Source organism: Pollachius pollachius (genome assembly GCF_949987615.1).
Source record: "Pollachius pollachius genome assembly, chromosome: 20".
Taxonomy (NCBI): domain Eukaryota; kingdom Metazoa; phylum Chordata; class Actinopteri; order Gadiformes; family Gadidae; genus Pollachius; species Pollachius pollachius.
The window spans coordinates 1,394,297-1,416,916 of NC_136953.1; the positions used below are offsets into that span (position 1 = coordinate 1,394,297).

At 43.4% G+C, this 22,620-nt stretch overlaps 1 protein-coding gene across 1 annotated transcript in view; it reads left to right on the plus strand.

The window, feature by feature from the left end:
• The first annotated feature begins 3,059 nt into the window (after nucleotides 1–3,059).
• LOC307090796 (collagen alpha-3(VI) chain-like) overlaps nucleotides 3,060–22,620 on the plus strand; it is an 85,075-nt gene continuing 65,514 nt past the window's right edge. Inside the window, exons 1-7 of the mRNA XM_079757571.1 lie at nucleotides 3,060–3,350; nucleotides 9,892–9,997; nucleotides 10,574–11,209; nucleotides 12,546–13,142; nucleotides 14,095–14,679; nucleotides 14,925–15,545; nucleotides 15,808–16,398. Of these exons, the coding sequence (XP_079613697.1) occupies nucleotides 9,913–9,997; nucleotides 10,574–11,209; nucleotides 12,546–13,142; nucleotides 14,095–14,679; nucleotides 14,925–15,545; nucleotides 15,808–16,398 (3,115 nt within the window). The 5' untranslated portion in view covers nucleotides 3,060–3,350; nucleotides 9,892–9,912. The remainder of the gene's footprint in view (nucleotides 3,351–9,891; nucleotides 9,998–10,573; nucleotides 11,210–12,545; nucleotides 13,143–14,094; nucleotides 14,680–14,924; nucleotides 15,546–15,807; nucleotides 16,399–22,620) is intronic.

Sequence of the window (22,620 nt, forward strand, 5' to 3'; positions counted from 1 at the left end):
GCATCAGCATTTTTTTTATTGAGCAGTTAAGTCCAAGCAGTTTTCTTTGTTTTTTTTTTTGGCGTGGAGCTCATTGTGAAAGGCTGTTTTGCAATTTTGGCTACAGATATAGAACATTCCATGGCCTTGTCTTGCCCAACTGATGGGCAAGACAAGGTTAGGGATTACTACTGGAGCCAACCATTCTCAAAGTGTATGCCCTCACGCATTGGCTAATACATTAATAGCATACATATGTCATTATTTCTGAACAAAATCATCACAGTCCACCCGTGTGAAAATAAAATATGTGCTCAAAATGGAACTTAATTAATGATTTCTCTAACAGTACAATGCAAACTTTATACTAGCCATCATAATGCCAGCAATTCGTCTAGCGTGGTGTGAGTAAGCTGAGGCCTATTCAGTGTCTCCCTTCTGTTTGCTATGCCTGAGTGGAAATGTACCCATTAACGTAGGGTAACACTACACACCAAACAGTCCAATGAGCAGTTTGTTCCTACTAGTAATGTCTTCATTGGGGCAAGGCAGGGAAAGGCCTGCTAACAAGTTTCAATAGTCCGTTATGTGCAAGTCCGTCTTTGTTTCTTTATATGACGAGGGAAAATAAACAGTGTGTGTTTCATGGCATGGCTATTCATGGTAACTAACATTTTGCCTGATTAATTTCTTAAGCTTGTACACACTTTCCACGCCCTGAAGGGGCGTAGAACTGTCCATGCCACACCTACAAAGTCATCCGAATGTTCCAAAAATGGAACATTCGGTTTAATTGGATACTCTGTGCTAAGTATATATATATATATATATATATATATATATATATATATATATACAAATTGAAGTTATAAGCATTCACTAACAATTTACTAACAGTTAAATAATTCTAGTAATCGTTTACTAATGGTTCTCATGTGTATTGATGGTGTTCATGTTAACTAAGATAATCGTGTTCATGTTAAGCACGGTATTAAATCATACATTCATACATAACGCAATTGATAAGTTCATACCTTGAACATGAACACTCTTGTCTTAGTTGACATTAATACCATTAGTAAATCATTAAGAGACCCTCAGTTAACTGTATTTACTTTTAGTTAATTGCAAGTTAATGCTTAATACGGCACCAACTAAAGTTAGTTAATTGAATTATTGTACCCCTATCGTAGGGTTAGAGTGTTACAATATATATATATATATATATATATATATATATATATATATCAAAGCTGGAGATCATTAGGTAGAAGAAGGGGTTGGTTTAGAGGACAGGAACTATTGCGTTCTTCTAGCCACACCCTATGAGGTCACCCAGGTGGCGTAGCCATAACGTTGGGCCAGATGTTAGGCTCGCTGTGCCTTGACATCCTGGCCAAGTGCGGTGAGTGTGACGTTAATAGCCCACAACAATGTCATCATTAGCTTTTTAAAGGGGCGCAAAAGGGTGTGAATTGAAAAGCTCTCGGTTTAGTTAGTGCTTGCTGTCCATGTGTGAATGTGTGGCCTGTTTCTAAAATCAGGGTTGACATCTTTCTCTTTATCGACATGTTACGGAAGGATCTCCTAACTTTAGCGTCCACAGAACCTGATTTGTTGCTAAAATACGCACATGACGATGTCGCTCATCGTTTGGCCTGCCTCCGTTTCATCAGAGCAGAAAGCCGACAGAACAGCCTTTAGTCTGATGGGATGCAACAGCATTTCCAGGATGGGGTTGCCTAGCAGCATAACAGCACAACACAATGCAGGAAGTAGGGAGTGTGTGAGCATTGACCTATTAAGTGTGACCGTACTGGACATGGACTAGAGTAGGCTACATGAGGAACCTACAGAGAAACACATATTAGCTAGTCAAGTGATTCATTACCCTTTTTGCATTCAAGATTCAAGACATCTTTGGGTCATTTTTAAGAAAATTGTGTGGAGGCTCTTTTCAATGACAGATTTGGGGATTTTTCTTAGTTGGGAAACATATAGTCTATGGTTTTTGTGGAAACAGAAGTGAGGATGCAAGGTCCACAAGTAAACTTGTATTAAACTCAGTCAAATAATTCAATTATACTGGTCGTTTCACTTTGGATGTCGTAAGTGTTAGCTTATATCATCATAGTTGGTGTTGTTATGAATATAATTACTATGGCCTTGTAGTGTTTGGTTTATTGCGTGCTTGTGGGCAAAATTGCATAATACTGACAAATCTTCAGTGGTAACATTTGAAAGGATATGTCTCAATAATATAGATGTCATATGAGCAGTAACATTCCAATGAGACAACAAAAACCCACTTAATGTAGTAAGTCTAAGCAATAAAACACTCTACAATGCACATCCAACTGACAAGGGTTTTCCTGCCGCTTTATCCTTGTACATAAAGGGATCCATACAGTCTCAGCTGGGATCAGCTGCAGATCATTTTGCAGCAGCTGTAATGAGGCTCCATGAAAGGCTGGCTGATATGCTGAGACTCTACTAATCATGCTTACCACAGTGTGTCATTGCTTTTCCCAGGCAGCCGAATCCTATCAATGGACGCCAAGCCCACAGCCATGTCTGTTGCACATTCCCCAGTGAAACATCTGCAAGTGCAAACATTTATTTGGAGAAAAACAAATCCCATGGCTCATCCTATCCTTTTACAAGTAGTGTTCTTCGGACTGTGAATACGCCCTAGAAAAGAGTACCGGAATAGGTGTTTTAGCTGAATATGTGTTCTGAAAACACATTTTGGTCTTCATGAATAAGGACATTTTATGGTTGCCATGTAGTCTGAGATGATTTTACATGGATGGGGTAAGAGAAATCCCACCGAGGGGCTGTGACATCATTCCCCCCCCCTCGCTCACATCCAACACCAAACAGGGCCCGCGGTCTGCTTCTCGTTTAGGGCTGCTCTTTTCCTTTTTTTCCTCTTTGCTCCCACCCTCTTCGGTCTCCTTTTTTCTTCTTCCGAGTGGGTGGAGGAAAAGAAAGATGGCAAGGCTCCAGAAGGCGAGAGGTTTGTCCCATTGGAGACTCTGAGTCCGTACCACAGCTCCTCTGGTGAGAGACTAGGAGGTTGTCTGTCCGTCTCTCTGTCTTTGCTCCTTCTGATCTCAGTTGCTCCCCCTCCATCCTCTCCCTGCTGGACTTTTCTTATCATCTCCCCTCAAACCCCATGACCCCCATCCCAACCCCATCACATCCTTGTTCATCCACCTCCCGTCAGGAAGAGTTGGTGCAGCCAGGGGATTTACACCGGAGGATATTGCCCAAGAGGCCACTGTTTTCTCCTTTTGTATAAGTGTTTCTTTCAGTTAAAGAAGAGAAGAAAAAGACAACACCTTGGAATACATCCAGTTCCATACAGGGTAAGTAGATTATAAATGTGGGCCTAACTGGGAAAGTTTGATGTTTGGTGGCTTACTTTTGTGCAAATGGTTGCAATGTGCATACTCAAACTAATCCTTTTTATGTGCCTCCTTTGAGGTTGACATGGACAATGGCATGTGCGTGAAATTGAACATACAGTTGGAATTCCAGTTGTGACTCGGGAGCTTACACTGTGTGTCTTGATCATAGAGTTGCAGAGGCCTTTTGACTTGCTCGTAAATATCAGGCAGCATGCATTTATCTTATGAGTGAGAGCAGTAGTTTGGCGAGAGACTCATGGAAAGGGCTTAAGGGGAACCACAGACTAGTCCAGAGGACTGAGATATATATTGTTATGGAATGTACTCGTCGATTGAGTGTGAGTGTGTGTGTGTGTGTGTGTGTGTGTGTGTGTGTGTGTGTGTGTGTGTGTGTGTGTGTGTTCCATATGCTTTTTCTATTTGCCATCATCTTTGTATTCTTATTTCGTTTTTAAGAGGTTTGATATCTGCAACCTGACCTGACCAACGTTATACACGTAAACTGTATTAAATTCTATTCTTGAGAGAACTGAGACTTTCCTAGCATCAAAGATCCCAATAAAAATACCCGGGCTGACCCAAGTATTTCCATACAGAGAGCTGCCGACTTTTATAGACTCAAACAAACAGCATTGTGTGAGTAGATTATTTCAAATTGTACCACTAAATGATATCACCTTCAGTGATCTGCACTTGGATCGAAAATACATGCGGTCATCCATTCAGTGTAAAAGGAGGGAGTCCAGTGCGCAGAACAGAAAACCTCAACCACCACTGCGCCCTAGCACACAGTGGTGGCTGAACAGATTGAGGCGACGCAACGGTAGCGCACGCAAAGACCACACCCTCTCTAAGGCAAACGCAAGAGTGGAAAGTGTGAAATGTCTGTTTTCCAGACCACTGGCCAGATTTGGCCGGGCCAGCAGGCCTTGGGTCCCCTGGAAGAGGGGAGTAGGGGGTGGAGGGCTGAGCCTGTCCAGGTGTGGGCCGTTAATCTTCATCGCCGCCTGCATGTCTGTCCAGGTGGAGACAGACAGTTTCCTCTACTTTTTTTAAACAAATATTAAAAGGAAAAAAGGGAACATAAAATAATGTATGACTTCATGTGACAAAGGAACGGTATTTTCACAACAGCGGTACATGCTACGCATCTAGAACAATACGATGGGATCCCGTTTTACAATGCTGGAGGTGCCGAATCCCCCGCCGCTCATCAGTGAAATGGAAAGTGGGGGTTGCCTCCAGATTGCGCTGCTGTTTGTCTAAATGTAAGGTTTACAAGCAGCCGCCCAGGGCCTCCTGTTGGACGCCCATATATAGCCGTACTGAAAGAGCACATTCAGGACAGACACCAAACACAATCCCATTTTATTGGCTGTTGCCAACAGTCTCTTCTGCTGCTTTGGTTGATGGAAAAAAAGGGTTGCTAGCGAGAACAGAAGCGTGCCAGGTACCTTATTTACGAAGATAAGTCAAATTCAAGAAAAGTACTTTGGTTTCTTTGTGGGCCTGTTCGTTGACCAAGGTCATGTGGACGCCCGGATGGAGGTGTCCTGTAGACGCAGCCGGAGCGCGGTGCTTGAGGGAACATCTGCTAGGTGTCAGACGAGCTCTAACTCACTACTGGAGGAGCTGGCTGCCCTGTCTGCTGGCTCCTCCCCCTCAACCCAACCCGTCCTCTTTAACTCGGCCCTTGATCCGCCTCCATCACTTGCAGCACACATGTCATGTTCAAGAGGCTGAGCCTGGTGTAGGCCTGCACTAGGTCTGGGCTAGGCCTCTGATAGGGCTACACTGGGCCTATGCAGGCCTGCACTGGGCCTATGTAGGCCTGCACAGGGCCTATGCAGGCCTGCACAGGGCCTATGCAGGCCTGCACTGGGCCTATGCTAGGCTACTGGGCTGGGCTTTTGGTAGCAGGGCCAGGTAGTGGGTCAGAGTGATTCAAACCTCATGGCCTTGTTCATTTGTTACCTAAGAATGAAAGACAATAGGTACATTGTCACACCCTTGATTATTTTATCTTATTCAGTGTCACATATAAGGAGCTGTGACAGGTAACCCCTTAACAAGAAGCAGGAAGGGGTCTGTCTGGTGAAGTGTTGAGAGAGGTGCTAATGCAACCTACGTGAGAATGTGAATCATTAAGCCCAGGGAAACACCTATTCAATGGAAGGGGTACTGATGATCGTGTGCATGTGTGTGTCCGTGTGTGCCTGCGTGCGTGTGTGTGTGCTGCAGAAAGAAAAAGCAATAAACAGACAAAGCCATATGCACATAGCGTGCATGTGACGGTTTGTTTATTGCTTTGGATTGGTAAAAAAACATATGTTCTTTTGGTAATGGACACCCAGCATGGTGTCTTTATGCTTGTTTCATTATCACATGCCTTTGCCATGAGGGAACCAGAAGGACGGGGTGTATGCACTGAGTGCTGGAGACGGTTGGATGTTCTGTTCTGCAGGACGGGGTCGGTTGCTGTAGTTCCTGGGGTCACCCTCAGTGGGTGGCAGGCAGCTTATCATTAATATTGTTTCCCTTTAATCTTGTGGCTCTGACTGTTGTTGGTACAGTAATGAGGGGCTGATCATAACATTATTGATGTGTATTTTTGTTTGTGCATGGTTGCTAGTGATGTGTTCCTATGAACATGCTTGTGTATTGTGTGTGCGTGCTTGTGTGAGTCTGTGTGTGTGTGTGTCCGTGTGCGGTTGTTGGTGTGTGTATGTGTGTGTTCATGTTTGTGTGTGTGTGTGTGTGTGTGTGTGTGTGTGTGTTTGTGTGTGTGTGTGTGGGTACGTGAGTGTGTCTCTGTATTTGGGTGTGGGTGTGTGGTCTTGCCTTAAAAAGATAAACTTGTGAGGTCTGGCTTCACCATGTGCTTGGCAGCAGCTATTGATTTGCTAAGACACTCCTCAAGGAGGGCCACAGCCCACACAACCTTGAGGGTCCCATAAAGGAGTGTTTTAAAGAGGTGTGTTTGAGGTGGGCTGGGCACAGGTGCTAAGAAGTAGGTTACATGGAACACACACCTTGTGACAACTCTGTGTGTCTCCGGTATTGACTTAACCTCATTAAGAGAAAAAACATTTTTGATTGATAAGTTAAGCCAACTAATTAACCCAACATGAAGACCATGTGGGCGAGCGCCACTTGATGTTGTAGAATCGTATGGAAAAATGTGTACACTGGCCAGACTGGATTTGATTGGAATTCACTAGCCTGTGAAATACCGCAATTACAAATCAACTGTTACAATTTATGAAAGAAAGTGTATTGCATTTTGTTAATTGAATTAAATGCCTCTTGTTGTGCAGGCCTAATACCTCTTCATGAATCCTTTACATTATCACCCATTTAAAGGTCCCTTGACATGCCGTGTGAGTGTGATTAGCCATTACAAGCCTTAATGGCTGGTTCAGACTACACGATTTCAGCTCGATTTTGCCCCGATTCGTTCGTCGCAGACAAATTTGCAAGTCGTACACGATTGTGAAAGGTCGGCGACGAGACGATAATTGTAATGTGACATGCTAGCGATCTCCGATGTTTTCGTTCGAAAACCCCACAACGAAAAGTTTGGCATGCCAGAATCTTTTGGGGAATCGCATGACGCATCCATTGTTGACATGAGGGAACACCGCCCCCAGTTGCGTGAGAGAACCCCACGAACAGCTGGAGCTCACGCGCAGTGTTTACCAACTGACTTCACTGCACTACGCTGAGTACACAGTAACTACTACAAAAATGAATACGATCAATAGCAAGAAGAAGAATGCTAATAAAGAATACGAGAGAAAATGGAACAACATAATGGAGACAACTTTGGTTGAAATGTGGCAGCAACGTCCCTGTATTTTCGACGTGTCCACAAAGGAGTTCCATGATAGGGTGAAGGGATACAGCCTGGCGAGAAATAGCCGACGCCCTTGACCTACCCGGTATGTTTGGAGCCAACAGCTGTTGACGTGCTAATAGCTATCATAACCTATCATAAACTCAAACCGCCAGCATAATGCCTAGTGCTAGGCACTCAGGATCCATTGTTGACGCTTTGTTGCTAGACTACGTTGTTATTGCGGGTACTTCGTATCGCTCATGTCACGCGTAAGGCAACTACTGTGAGGAGTTGCTGCATTGAGCAGATATAAAAACTACTAGAACCTTTATGACAAAAATGTAAAAAGCATTTATGTCAGTTCTAAACCTATGATTTTCTAAATATCTTGCAAACGTGATCTCAAATCTTGTAGTGTGGCCAGTCTTCTGACGAGACAAGGCCCGATTTCCTGGCCCTGTGATTGTATAGTGTGACATGTTCAATTGTGGAGGAATAACTTACAATCATGTAGTCTGAACCAGCTATTAGAGAAAATCTGCCCCTTATGACATCACAAGTGGCCGTGTCCACCTAGATGTGTGTCAGATATCCAGCGTGCATCTAGGTGGACACGCCCACTTGTGATGTCACAAGGGGCAGATTTCAAAACGGCTTGTAACGGCTAATCACACTCACACCTGGTTGCATGTCGTGGGACCTTTAAAAGCAAAGCCACTGCCCTCATCCTGGGTCCGACTCCGTCTGGGCTGCAGCATGTTTCCCAGGGGAGAAGGGGGGGCCAGGAGTCTAGCTCCCTCCTCGGCTTCCCCTCTGTGTTTGTGACAGAAAGTCATGGAGATGTTAGCTCCAGATAGAATATATTGGATTCACGAGAAACCCTGTAATGACATGTAGGATGGCTGGCTAGCACTTAGCCCCTCAACCCGGAGGGGCTCAGCACTCTTGTTTTTGCGAGACGGTGAAGGAAGTTCTGAGATATCTCCGACTATATGACACAACACATCTGCCTTTTGAAAAACGTCTGGTTAAAAGTGGGACTCAAAGAAAAGTATTGTTTTAGCTGTGATAGTTTGAAACATTGCTTTGGAGTTGTAATTGGTACTAAACTGCATTGTGACCACTGGGTTGACCACTGGGATGACTGATCGGATGTCCCCAGTGAAGCGCTTAACCGAGGAGCAGGTAGTATGTTAACATGCTGCTCCAACCGTAGCTCAGTGGGCCATAGACAGGCCTGTGCTATGACGGCCTCATGCTAGTGTTTAATCATCCATGGTTTAGTTCAACTGCAGCTGACCCAAGACTTGCCGTCGCTATGAAAGCTTTTCTTTCAGCGCAGAGACCAACTTTCAATCAATTTCCATGAGCTTTGCAAATGTTTGCTTAATTAACAAGAGTCACAGGACCTGGAGCCTAAGCTATGAAACCACATGGAGCTAATTAATGATTTGTTAGTTGATGATGAGTCAATGATGCTGTCTTTTAGCAGGTTTACATAAAATAAATGTTAACCTGCTAATGTCCCGGTTCTATTTTCATTATTTTACTTTCTGTTCCATTAGAAACTACATTGAGTCTGCTTAACCGGACAGTGATGTAATGTCTCCCCTGTCCACCAGAGGGCACTAGTAATGTAATGCATCTGAGACAGGAATCCTAGCCTTCTGTTATACTTCATAGTACTTCAATCTTACCCTTAACAAATGCACATTTATGTCACGTTTTAAGAAACCTTTTATTTCATTTTCGATTTTTGACACTACTATGTAATGTACCGACAGTTCCTCATTACTCTGACCCTTCTGACAGAAGGTCGCCTGGTGAAGCCATTAGTTCTGAGGGCTCCCATGGGCCTCAGGCCATAAGCTTCTCTCATTTTCCATCAGCCACTCAATGAGGAACACCTACACACATGATTACCACTCAAGTCAAACAAGGCACGGTGTGGCATCCACAGATGAGGGAGTGTAAGTGCATTACCGCGTTGTTGCGTCACCTTTATCTTGGTCTTTACCATTGATTTTATAAACCTTACACTGTCTATAACCAAATAATGTATTACCAATAAAACCTGCGTGACCAACTGGCACGGACAACATTAGGAACAAAAAGCACACTAGAAGATTTAAGACAGATTTAAGTAGAATATTTTAAATAATTTGTTTCACTGACTCTCTTGCTTTTGCAGTTCTCTATCTGAAAAAAATACCATTAAACATGTACATTCACATGCACACACACACACACACACACACACACACACACACACACACACACACACACACACACACACACACACACACACACACACACACACACGCACACACACTTTGTTACTTTAGCTGTATTTGTTATAACCCTTTAACCTGCAGACAATTTAGTATTCATAGCCCTGAAATGTAGTCTGTTTAGTGAAGGAGCTGCTGTAGAACAAAACCATAACATGTAGACAGTAAGTGTTGAACATTAAGGGCAGGAACTCTGGGCTCTTCATTTTAAAAATGAAATGATGAAAGACCTTGAGGATAGCCAATTTAAATGTGTCATGGAAAGCTTGGACAGCACAATTGCCGCATTCTGCGCTGCCTTGAAAACATGATGTCAACAGCCTGTGCTGCTTTGACAACACGATGACCACGCCCACTGCTAACTCTGCAGGTGTCCTTGTTGGAGTGGACGATGGGGAAGCGTCTGCTGTTGCCGCTGTGCGCCCTCCTGGCCGTCCTGCTCGCAGGGTCCCTCCATAAAACCGAAGCACAGGAAGGTAAGATTTACGCGGTACTGTTAATCCTGCAGTGACCCCCTCCACTCCCTTCAGGTCGTCACTCTGCCAGTAATGCATTTCCCCCCCAGTTTCCAGCAATGCTCACAGCTGGCCTGAGGAGCGTGGCTATCTCATTGCTGCCAAACAGTGTGTCCAGATCTGGGTCCACGAGGGGCAGCTCCACACATCACAACACAGATGTTCAGTTTAGCTCATTCAAATCCACAATTGGACCAACGGTTATCATTGTTAAGTACAAAAAGAGAAATTCACACCAGCGCTGAGCATTGTTACAAGCTGGACCTATTGAGTCTCTTGACTTTGTGTTTAACTTGAGGTCTGTGGAAAACCAGAGCACCAAATCCAGTGGAATGGCTTTCCTATAATTCAACAGTATATTTTTATTAGTACAAAAACATTAAAATGATCTTAATGTATTTCCTGAGAACAATGTTGCAGCAGTCGTAGTGCGATCAAATGAGAGGTGATGGTTTCGTTCTTACACTGGACTTTGTGCTGGGCTCTTTATCATCTCAATGGGTATCTCCTCAAAACAACGGCTTTTCTCTTTTGAAGATTGCGCTCAAGGCCTACCAGCCGATATATACTTTCTAGTGGATTCGTCCTGGAGTATGGGCCAGCAGAACTTTGAACATGTCAAGCACTTTCTGCTGGGGGTGATGAAAGCGCTACATGAGGGGGCGGGGGATGGCTTCCAGTACGCCCTGGTGCAGTACAGCGCCACGCCCCGCACGCAGTTCAAGCTCAACACCTACGCCGGCGCCGAGGGCGCCATGGAGCACGTGGCGGCCATGCGCTACCGCGGCGGCGGCACACGTACGGGCCTGGGCCTGGACTTCCTGATCCGAGCCCACATGACCACGGCGTCGGGAAGCCGCGCCGGCGAGGGCGTGTCGCAGCTGGTGGTGGTGCTGACAGACGGCCGCTCGCAGGACGACGTGGGCGAGCCTGCGCGGGCGCTCCACCTGGCGGGCGTGGAGGTGTTTGCGGTGGGCGTGCAGGGCGCCGCCCACTGGGAGCTCAAGGAGATGGCCAGCCGGCCCGCTGACTCTCACGTGTTGAGCGTAGACTCTTTTGGGGCCTTGAGGGACATAGTGCAGGATTTGGTAGTGGGGCTCTGCGGTGCGGTGAGCCAGGCTCTGGGCGTTCCCGTGGGAATGGAGGCCCAGGATGTGGCCACGGGCGGGACAGGTAACGCCACAGGGGTCGGCACTACCATACTAATTTTTCCCACGTCACCAGACAGAGGCGGCTGCACACCAAGCCTCCGTGGGGATCTAGGATTAACACAATCAAGGGTTTTAACCACTATAACCCCTCACCACCTACCAGCAAGATTAACATCACTTGTTTTTGTTTGTTTGTTCTCACACCATTTGATATGCTCATAACACAATTCACCAGACAATTATGCATGTTTATAGACATTGTTGAGCAACAGTTTGGTTGTGAATAGCCATGTTAAAACCCAGTAATGCTTGAGCATGGAACAGTCTAAGCTGTGTACATAATTGCTAAGCGCTTTCCACATTCACACACACACACACACACACACACACACACACACACACACACATGCAGACACGCACACATACACACTTACATATATATTTCAGCAAATCCATAAGAGAACACAAAAGGAAGTGTGGCCTGTGAATAATAATATTAATAAGAATAATCTTATTACAGAAGTTACTGGGCATTTAACAATGGCTAACCTTCCACCAGTGCTTGTATGGCATTTTTATGTTTGTCTTGTTCATTGTCAATGTGTCAATCACTATAAAACATGTGATCTATTCTGCACTTGAAACAGTGATGAACTTGTATGGATCCATCCTTGATTTGCAACAAGTTATCATTTTACATTGTTATACAGTAATGTATTCATACATTGTGTTAGCGTTAGGGCCTAACCCTTTAGGGCACAATGTCATTGAGCAACAAGTGAACAAATAAAAGTTACCTCTAATAAAATAAGTGAAAGATGGGAACTCTGAAGCAACAAGGATGGACCACAGGGTCATGACTGGTCACTTTATCTGGGGTCTGTAACATGAGTCTGCATGGTGTGGCTGAACTCAGTGGAGTAAATATTTAGCACAGGGGCTTCTGCACCTGTCTTACAGGCTTCATAGACAAATTGTTAGGATTATTGTAATGAAATATAACAGGCAGTCCCCCTTAGTACTTTCAAACATAATCCATTATTATTTTCATAACTAGTAGACATCTGTCAATTAATAACCATAATTGCCAGTAATTCAGTTGTGTTGATTGTTAAAAATACAGGAATTAATTCAAGGATAAGAATACAAAAAACAAGTATATATCCCTAGCTCCTTGGTTCAGCCTACATGTAGTATGATTTGTTTTGCAATGTTTGTGTTTTACAATCAAATGTAACTTGACACATGCAATAATGTGCTAGCATGCAGTTTTTTGTCCCTCACTGTTTTAACACATTCACTTTGTTGCACTTTGTTCTGTTTTGTCTCTCTCTCTCTCTCCCTCCCACTCCTTAAAGCACAAGAGTCAGCCGACCTTGTGCTGTTAATTGACGGATCAAAGAACGTTGGAGCAGCAAACTTCCCACATGTGCGTGATTTGGCTTTGAGAATCATTGAGGGCCTTGATGTGGGCAGGGACACTATTCGAGTTGCCGTAGCCCTGTACAGTACTGACCCAGAGGTTCAGTTCTATCTCAATAGTTATGAGAGCAAGGCAGCGGTCCAGGATGCGGTGAAGGGCCTTTCCTTCACGGGGGGCGAAGAAAGCAACCTGGGGGCGGCCTTGGAGACGGTGTCCAGGAGCCTCTTGAGCCAGACATCCGGGGGCAGGGCGGAGGAGGGCGTACCCCAGGCTGTGGTGGTCATCAGCGCCGGGCCGTCCACGGATGACACTAGCGTTGGCGACAGGGCCCTTAAGAAGGCCAACGTTATCACGTTCGGCCTTGCCATCGGTGGCACCACCATCGCTGAGCTCGAGTCAGTAGCCTCTGACAAAAGCTTTGTGCTAGAAGCCCCTGATTTCCGAACGGCAGCAAGCATGGGTGACCAGCTGCGGCCGTACATTGTTGGGGTCGCCCAGCGTACCATTTTGGTTCAGAATGAGTTCACTGAAGGTATGTTTCTTCACTGCATGGAGGGTGGGGCAGCGAGTGTTGGTGATGCTGAATCAAAGCAGATAGCGTTTAAGAGGTTTATAAGAAGTATTGTACCATATACTTGGGCAAGGTAAGAATTCCCTGTGAATAGTCACCTAAAGAAATGTATATGCGTTGGAATGATCACACCTACAGTCTTAAAGAGCCAGTGAGCCCACTGCTTCAGATTGAATATGAACGCTATGCGATTTAAAACAATGTATTTTGGGGAGTTTTAGGAAAGAGTAGGGGGCGTGTTATCTCCATGGTTACAACCCAGGCCAGCTTCATGATACTTTTTTAGTACATTCATTGTATCTGTAATTGCGTTATAATGAGCGATGTTGTATATGAAATCCGCCACACACCGTACGGTTATACTAAAGGTGTATGGGAAGCCTTACCCTCGCGGGTATTAAAGAAATCACACTTCAGGCGGAGCTTTACCATCCACACACACCATAGCGTTATACAGATCGCCCAGACAGACCTCCACACGTCCACACACACCGCCCAGACAGAGCTCCACACGTCCACACACACCGCCCAGACAGACCTCCACACGTCCACACACACCGCCCAGACAGAGCTCCACACGTCCACACACACCGCGCTGCCACTGCCACTTGTTGGTGACGTCAGACTACCTTATCTGAGGTCTGTGAACAAGAATAACTCCATCTGCGTTCGCAGGTGGAGAAAGCATAGGATTGTACCCCCATTTCCTCTAAATTTGGGACCTATTATTAGTCACTAACAAAATGGCATAGATTACTGTGTTTATGATCATATACGAAAAAAAAATTATGGTTTTGGATTCAATGGCTCTTGAAACTATGAATACTTAGGATTGGCTGACAACACAAAAGGATTAGCATTGGATATCATAAGCATTTATTGATTTAAAGTAATTTGCTTTTGTCTCTTCCAGCCATTGCAGTAGGCAGAAGGGACATCGTTTTCCTTCTGGACAGCACAATGGGCCTAACCATCATCAACTCCATGCGCGAATTCATCAAACGCTTCGTCGACACGATCCCCATTGGACCCGACGACGTGCAGATCGGCGTGGCCCAGTTCAGCAACGTTGGCCGGCTGGACATGAATCTCAACAGCTATGGAACCCGTGATGAGCTCTCTGCGGCGCTGGGCAGAATCAAACCCAAACCCGGCCAGAAGGTGAACATCGGAGCCGCCCTGGACTTTGTGAGGACCAACATGTTTCAACCTGACAAGGGCAGTCGCATTCGGCAGGGAGTTCCACAGCTTCTCCTGGTCATAACCTCTAAGAAGTCCAGCGACAGCGTGGCAGGCCCAGCCCAGGCCCTTCAACAAATGGGGGTTCTGACCTTGGCTATGGGGTCCAAGGCTGCCGATGAGGCTGAACTAAGGCAGATTGCTTTCGATAACTCTCTGGTCTTCATGATGAAAGACTTCCGTTTTCTTCTCCGCAACCCCAAGTCGGTCATCTCTCCACTGTCCACTCTCAGTGGGGTTGTGGTGACAGAAGGACCTGGTAATAGTTACAAGTTAACCTTAAACATGTATTTAAAGCACTTACACATGTTACAAATAGATTGTTAATTAGCTTTATTCTATAAAACAAATGCAAGATAAATACATTCCACAAGTGGCTTCTAATACACTTATGCATTTTACAATTGATTGGTTTTACCACCTTTTCATTGAATTGATCCTGGCTGGAAACATCTTTAATATTAAAAAGGTGGTAATGTCTTTTTACCCTCTGCTGTTCCTCAGAATTGGAGATAACCACTGTCCAGACATCTAAAGTCATTAGGGACATTGTCTTCCTTGTGGATGGCTCCAGCTACGTTGGGAACCAAAACCTCCCCTACGTGCGTCAGTTCATCACTAACTTGGTCAACAAGCTGGATGTGCGGCCGGACCGAGTCCAGATTGGTCTCATGCAGTTCTCTGAACATCCCAAAATTGAATTCTACTTGAACACTCACCAAAACAAGGAGGATGTTTTGGACAGCATCTCCCAAATAAGGGTAACCGGGGGAAAGGTATTGAACACAGGAGCCGCCATGAATTATGCTCTATCCAACATGTTCCAACCCTCAAGTGGCTCCAGGAGGAGCCAGAATGTCCCTCAGGCATTGGTTCTGATCACAGGTGGCCCTTATCAGGATGAGGTTGCAAAGGTTGCAGATAGGTTGGCTCTGGCTGGAGTCCTGACCTACACAGTCAGTACTGGACAGGCAGATCCAACGTTACTACAATCAGTGGCCTTTGTTCCAGATTTGGCCTTCCATACGGAAAATTTCCCTGACATGCCACAGGTCGCTGAACAAATCTATCAGCCATTGATAACGGTAGTCGGTGACACTGATGTGGCTGAAATCCCAATAAATGGTGAGCTCTCCTTTTCTTGCCGTAAAAAACTTTAATTTTTAAGATATTCAAATGTTAATAGTTTTAATGTTATTCAAATAACTATAATTCAAAAATTGTTGTATTTGTTCATGCTGTGGTTATCATATTATAATAGGAATAATAATAATAATATTATTATAATTTTTATAATAATAATTTGGGCAGTGAGAAAATATGTGTAAATTGTGTAAAAAAAAGTGTTTTAATAATTTCTTATTCATTTTTTCTATCTTTGATCTAGTTCTTACAGGGGCTGAGAGGGATGTGGCTTTCCTCATTGATGGCTCAGACAATGTTCGAGACGACTTCCCCTACATCAAGGATTTTATCCTTAAAGTCATCCAGCCACTTGATATTGCAAGTGATAGAGTGCGTATTTCAGTGGTCCAGCATAGTGAGACGCCAACATCTGTTTTCTACCTTAACACCTACCAAACCAAAGACGAGGTGATAAGAGCTGTTAATGACATGAGGGTCGCTGGTGGGCGTAGTCTGAACACAGGATCTGCCCTAAAATTCATGAAGGAGACCATCTTGTCTGAAAGTAATGGAAGTAGGGCCCCACAAAATGTCCCACAATTTCTGATTGTCTTGACCGGAGGTAGATCCAGGGATAATGTTAAAGATTCTGCTGTTGCACTGAAGACCGGGGGAGTGGTGCCATTTGGCGTGGGTGTCAAGGATGCAGACATAAGGCAGATCCAGGAGATCTCACACAACCCATCCTTTGCTTTCAAAGTGAAAGAATTCAGTGAACTGAGCACAGTCCCACAAAAGCTCAACAACTACGTGAGCCTTCCCAAAGAGCAGCTTCAAGTTGTCCTTGAGCAAGGTAAGCAAAGTGTTTCATTAGTCTTTCAAGATTATCTTTCAAATGTGATAAGAAATGTGATGATATTGGTGCCCTAAAAACTGTACCCTAAAATGACTTTATGTGTTGTGTCTTAGCACATGGGGATGCTGAACAAATTGATATAGTGTTCCTACTGGATGGCACTGATGGTACAAAGGTTGGATTTCCAGAAGTACAGCATTTTGTAAAGAGTATAGTTGAAAGGCTCACTGTGGATGAGGACAAAATAAGGGTATCTGTTGTGCAGTATGCCAATAGACCTGAAGTCAATTTCTATCTGAGTTCTCACAAAACTAAGGATGATGTCTTGAACGCCATAGATGGTTTAACCCACAAGGGTGGCAAGATCCTGAATACTGGGGCAGCTCTCCAGTTTGTCAGACACAATATCTTCACAGCCTCCACAGGAAGTAGAACGCTCAAGGGCGTTCCCCAGGTACTGGTTCTTCTAACAAGTGACCAGTCCAGGGATTATGTCAATGCTCCAGCTGTGGCTCTTAAAGATCGGGAAATCATAGTGCTTGGTATTGGAGTGGGGGATGCCAATCTCCCTGAGTTGGAAAAAATTGCTTTCCAACCAGATTTTGCATACAAAGTGAATGACTTCTCTGAGTTGCCATTACTTCAACCACTGCTTGTTGGTAAATTAAATGTGTCAAACGTCGCAATGGAATATCCAGGAATCCCAAGCTTAATAGGTAAGAATTTTACCATTACATTGCTTATACATATGTAAAAAATGCTTTAACAGGTCTTCAATATTCGGTCGAGAATATTGTTGCATGAACTGTTCATGCATCCTTTCAACTTTCCAAAGTGTCCTTTTAGAGCAAGATGTTTTGCCACTTTTTCCAGACTTTGCATTTGTTATTTTCAGCTATTGGTTTAAAACAGAATGTCAAATCATTGACTTCATTTGTCTACACTTCTCATCGTACTTGTCCTACATGCTGCTAAACAGCATGCATTTTCTTCATCTACAACTTTGCATTCTCTGCAGTTGTTTCTTTGTAGTTTGTATTCATATATACAGACATTATCAAATCTTAAACACCAGGTACTTGTATTCCGTGTGTTTCTAGTTGATACAGCAGGGGGGAAAAGGGACATAGTGTTCCTCCTTGACAGTTCTGAAGACTCCAGAAACGGATTGCCGGCCATTCGACAATTCATCAGAAGAATGGCAGAAGGACTAGACTTTGATGGGGAAAACATTCGCGTGGCGGTTGTTCAGTATAGTGGCAACACCAGAGTATATTTTAATTTGCTAACACATAAATCCAAAAGAGCTATAATTCACGCTGTAAGAAGTCTTCGCCATAAAGGGGGTGTACCTCGCAACACTGGTACAGCAATTCAGTTTGTTCAGGATAACGTTTTCACCGCTTCTTCTGGAAGTAGACGTTTGGAGGGGGTCCCTCAGATTCTGTTTGTACTTACTGGAGGCCACTCCAATGATAATGTCGCAGTCGCTGCAAACAATCTGAAGCAACTTGGAGTTCTCTCTTTTGCAATCGGAATGAAAAACACAACAGTTGAAGACCTTCAAGAAATTGCGTACTCCTCCAAATTTATTTTTAACTTACCAGTCTTTGGTGAACTCTTGTCTATTCAGCCGGAAATCCTTTCTTTTGTCCAATCAAAAATGGGAATCGAACCGCCTACTATTGTAGGTAAGAAGTATCATTGATTCTATGCTGGGAATCAATGTGATCTTGCGCGATCTTGGTAGCTGTATGTTTAGATAGTATTCTCCTTATCATTTCCAATGAAATCATCATCTTTTGAGGACATTGAATACTATTGTTTTGTTTCAGACAAACAGTCTCACTTGATGCCTGCTTGACCTCATGGAGCATGTTTGTTCCCATTCATAAGATTAGCTCTTTCTTGAGCCAATGATAAACAGATCATTGACCTGACCTTTTACTCCAGATTCGTCTATTTCATATAATAACTATATGTCTTTCCTTTTTCATTCAAAGACAGTGAATGCAATTCCTTAACACCGTTTATGTGTGGTAGTGTACATGGATTTCTTGTTAGCTAGATAACCTTAAATGTTTTGTAATTTAAGACTACATTTCCAATATTTGCATGAATTGTTTGCTAGACTTTGTAGATGTTTGATGTGCATGACATTTTTAGCACTGCAATGAAAAATATATTTATTGTTGTGGTTAAAATAACAATAATATATCCCAAGTTTGTCTTTTGTTTTAAAAATGTACTTCCCATCTCTCCTAGTTGAATTAAATGCAACACAAAAGGACATAGTGTTCCTATTGGATGGGTCAGATAACACAAGAAGAGACTTTGCTGAAATGCTCAGCTTTGTCCAAAAAGTTATAGAGGCATTGGATGTTAAAGAAAACAAAGACCGTGTTTCTGTGGTCCAATACAGCAGCGATCAACAGACTCATTTTGACCTTGGCACGTATAAAGGAGAACAGGATGTTCTTGCAGCCATCCGGCATATACAACAAAAAGGAGGCATGCCCCTGAATACTGGGGCAGCCCTTGACTATGTGAGGAAAAATGTCTTCACTGAGTCCTCTGGAAGTCGACACCATGAAGGTGTCCCCCAGATTCTGATTGTTTTGAGTGGGGGAAAATCTCGAGATGAGGTTGCAAGTTCTGCCACAGCCTTGAAACTGAAACAGGTCATTGTGTTTAGCATAGGCTCAAGGAATTCAGATTTACTCGAGCTCCAAATGATGGCACATAGCCCTTCCTATGCTTTAACTGTGCCTCGATTCAATGACCTTGTGAGCATCTATCAACAACTTATGTCATTTGTGAAAAGAGTGCCTCGTCAACCAAAATCTATACAAAAGACTGGATTAGGTAAGAAGACATTTATTTTGCAATTTACCATCTTTTCTACCCAACGTGTTATTTCATGGTGTATTGCAAGTGAAGACATAATGTGCAACCTAATTAAGCACATTTTCCTTCCATAAAATAGCATTTACAGATAAACGGGAATCCATCCAACGGGATTTTGTGTTTTTACTGGATGGCTCGGATGACGTTCAGAATGCGTTTGAAGCAATGCGTGGCTTTGTTCAGAGAATTGTGGCAAAATTCGACATAGATGAAAACAGAGATCGCATGGCATTGGTTCAGTACAGCGACGACTCAGCTGTTGAATTCTATCTGAACACTCATAAATCACAACAGGAGGCTGCCAATGCCATACAAGCTATGGTGCATAAAGGAGGAAGTCCACTCAACACAGGAGCAGCTCTCCAGTATGTGAGGGACAATGTCTTCACGGTTTCCTCTGGGAGCAGGCACGAACAGGGCATCCCTCAGATATTGATTTTGTTGACTGGAGGGCAGTCCAGTGATGATGTTAGAAATGCGGTGGCAAACCTGGAAGAAATGGATGTGGCATCGTATGCTTTGGGAATGATGCATGCTGATGCTACTGAGCTTTTAAGTATTTCACATGAACCCAGTAATGTGTATTTTGCAGCAGATTTAACTGACCTTGCATATATGGATGCACGTTTATTTTCTACCATTGAGATGGCTAAAGCAACAGCTCATGTGCCAGTTCTATATGGTAAGTCCAATCACATCTTGCACATGATTTATCGATACAACACAGCGCTGAATACTGCTCTTAATAATAATATGTTTTTTTGATAACCTTCATACAACAGACAACAGCAAGAAAGACATTGTATTTTTAGTTGATGGCTCTGATGATTCCCGGGGAAAATTTCAAGATATCAAAGCCTTTGTGCAGGGAATTGTTGTGACCTTGAATTTGGAGAAAACCCAAGACCGTGTGGCTGTGGTCCAGTACAGTGACACAGCAGAAACTAATTTCCATTTGAACACACACTCAACAAAAAGTGAGATCATCACAGCAATAACAAGCTTAAGTCACAAAGGAGGTTATCCGCACAACCTGGGAGCAGCTCTCCAACATGTAGAGTACAACGTCTTTACTCCAGGCTATGGAAGCAGACGTACTGAGGGAGTTTCACAAATAGTAATACTACTGAGTGGTGGGAGATCTGGAGATGACATTAGAGCCCCCCTCAAACACCTCAAAGAAACGGGTGTTATTTTAATTGGGGTTGGAACAACTGACGCAGATACGCTGGAACTACAGACAATGTCTCACAAACCTAACTATGCCCTCAAAATCAATGATTATGGCGAGCTTTCGACCATTCAACGTGATGTTTTATCATTGGTGGATGAGGTTTCTGTTAAAACAGAGCACACTGATCCCATAAAGAATTTTGGTAAGGTAGTATTTCTCTTGCTTTCCCTGCTAAAACATTACTTTGTTAATCCTTAATAATACCACAATAATCTATTCACTATTGATTGTTCGTATAATTATGTCTTATTTACATTTTTAATCTTGACAAGGTTTACTACTACACCATATACACTATTTATAATTAGACTAGACTTTCACTTCTTTCTTTTTGGTGTCTTTGTTCACAGATTCAGAGAAAACTGATGTAGTGTTTCTTATTGACGGCTCATCTGACGCTAGAAATGGCTTTGAGGGAATTCGTAGCTTGATGGAAAGAATTGTTGAAAACATGAAAGTCGAAGCAAATCATGACCGTGTGGCTTTGGTTCAATATAGCCGTGATGCCACAACCAATTTCTATTTGAATTCCTACTCCATCAAAAATGATGTGCTGCATTCCATAAGAACTATCAGGCACAAGTTGGGAAGGCCCCTCAACACTGGCAAGGCCCTGGAGTTTGTCCGAGATAATGTGTTTCCTGCTTCAGTTGGGGGCAGACGTGCTGAGAGTGTGCCTCAATATTTATTTGTGTTTACTGGTGGAAGATCAGGGGATGATGTCAGAGGGCCGGCACAGTCACTCAGAGACAGTGGAATTAAGACCATTAGTGTTGGAACAACAAATGCTGATACTTTAGAACTGCAAACCATCGCTTTCAACCCATCGCATTCTTTCTCCGTCATGGATTTTAACAATCTATCTCATGATACCTTATACTCACTTGCAAAATATATAATGAGTGGTGCCCAGGTAACAACAGAAATCCAAACTGTTACGGGTAAGAAGCAGATATAAACACTCCCAAACACAAATTAATACAATTTCAAGCAAGCTCTTTCAAGCATGGATTTATACAATAGACTGATAATTGTCAGATATAACCTTATGCTTACTTTGAACCTCTTGTATCATATTTAATTGTGTTCTTTATTTATCTATTGCAGACACTTACGATGTTAGTGATGTAGAACACCTAAAAGCTGATATTGCGTTTCTCATGGATGGATCTGATGATATGCAGCAAAGTGCCAGGGGAATTAAATCTTTTCTCAAGGAATTTGTTGAACAAATAGATATTGGGCCAAACAAGGCACAGGTTGCTATTATTCAATACAGTGAAGAACCGACTCAAGCCTTTTATCTGAATACATACTCATTAAAAAGGGACATCTTGAAGTATGTAAGCGATTTGAAGTTAAAAGGAGGCAAGCATGTGAACACAGGAAAAGCCCTTGATTATGTGGCAAGGAATGTCTTTACATCATCTGCTGGAGGCAGAGCTCTGACAGGAGTTCCTAAGATACTGATTCTCTTAAGTGGCAGAAAGTCACAAGATGATGTCCAGGTTCCGTTGGAAGGTTTGAAAAATGCTGGAGTGGTACTTTTCAGTGTTGGAGTGGGAAATGCAGATTGGTTGGAGATGCAGAGTCTAGCACACAATCCCAGAGATGCATATCTAATCAAAGAGACTTCCGATTTTTCTGTTGTACGGCAAAAGTTGTTATCTCAAGTTGCTTCTCACAAAGCTTCAATCATCCCAAGTATAGGTGAGTGAAATAAAATACTTTGTTGTTTTACTTTTTTGTAAGCTGGGCATTTATGTAATTTGAAAAATAAAATGAATTGTGGTATCTAAGTTTCAGGTCCAAGTGTGAAAAGGGATGTTGTTTTCCTTCTTGATGGGTCTGACGACAATAAGGATAGATTTACAGCTATGCGTGACTTTGTTGCCGAATTGGTGAGAGGCCTTGATCTGGAAAAGGGGAAGGATCAAGTTGCTATTGTACAATATAGTAACAATGCAGAAGTTAACTTCAACCTGAATACTTACCAAAATAGAGATGAAGTCATGACACACATAACAAACCTTAAGCAAAAAGGTGGAACGGCGCAATACATTGGAACTGCTCTAGAG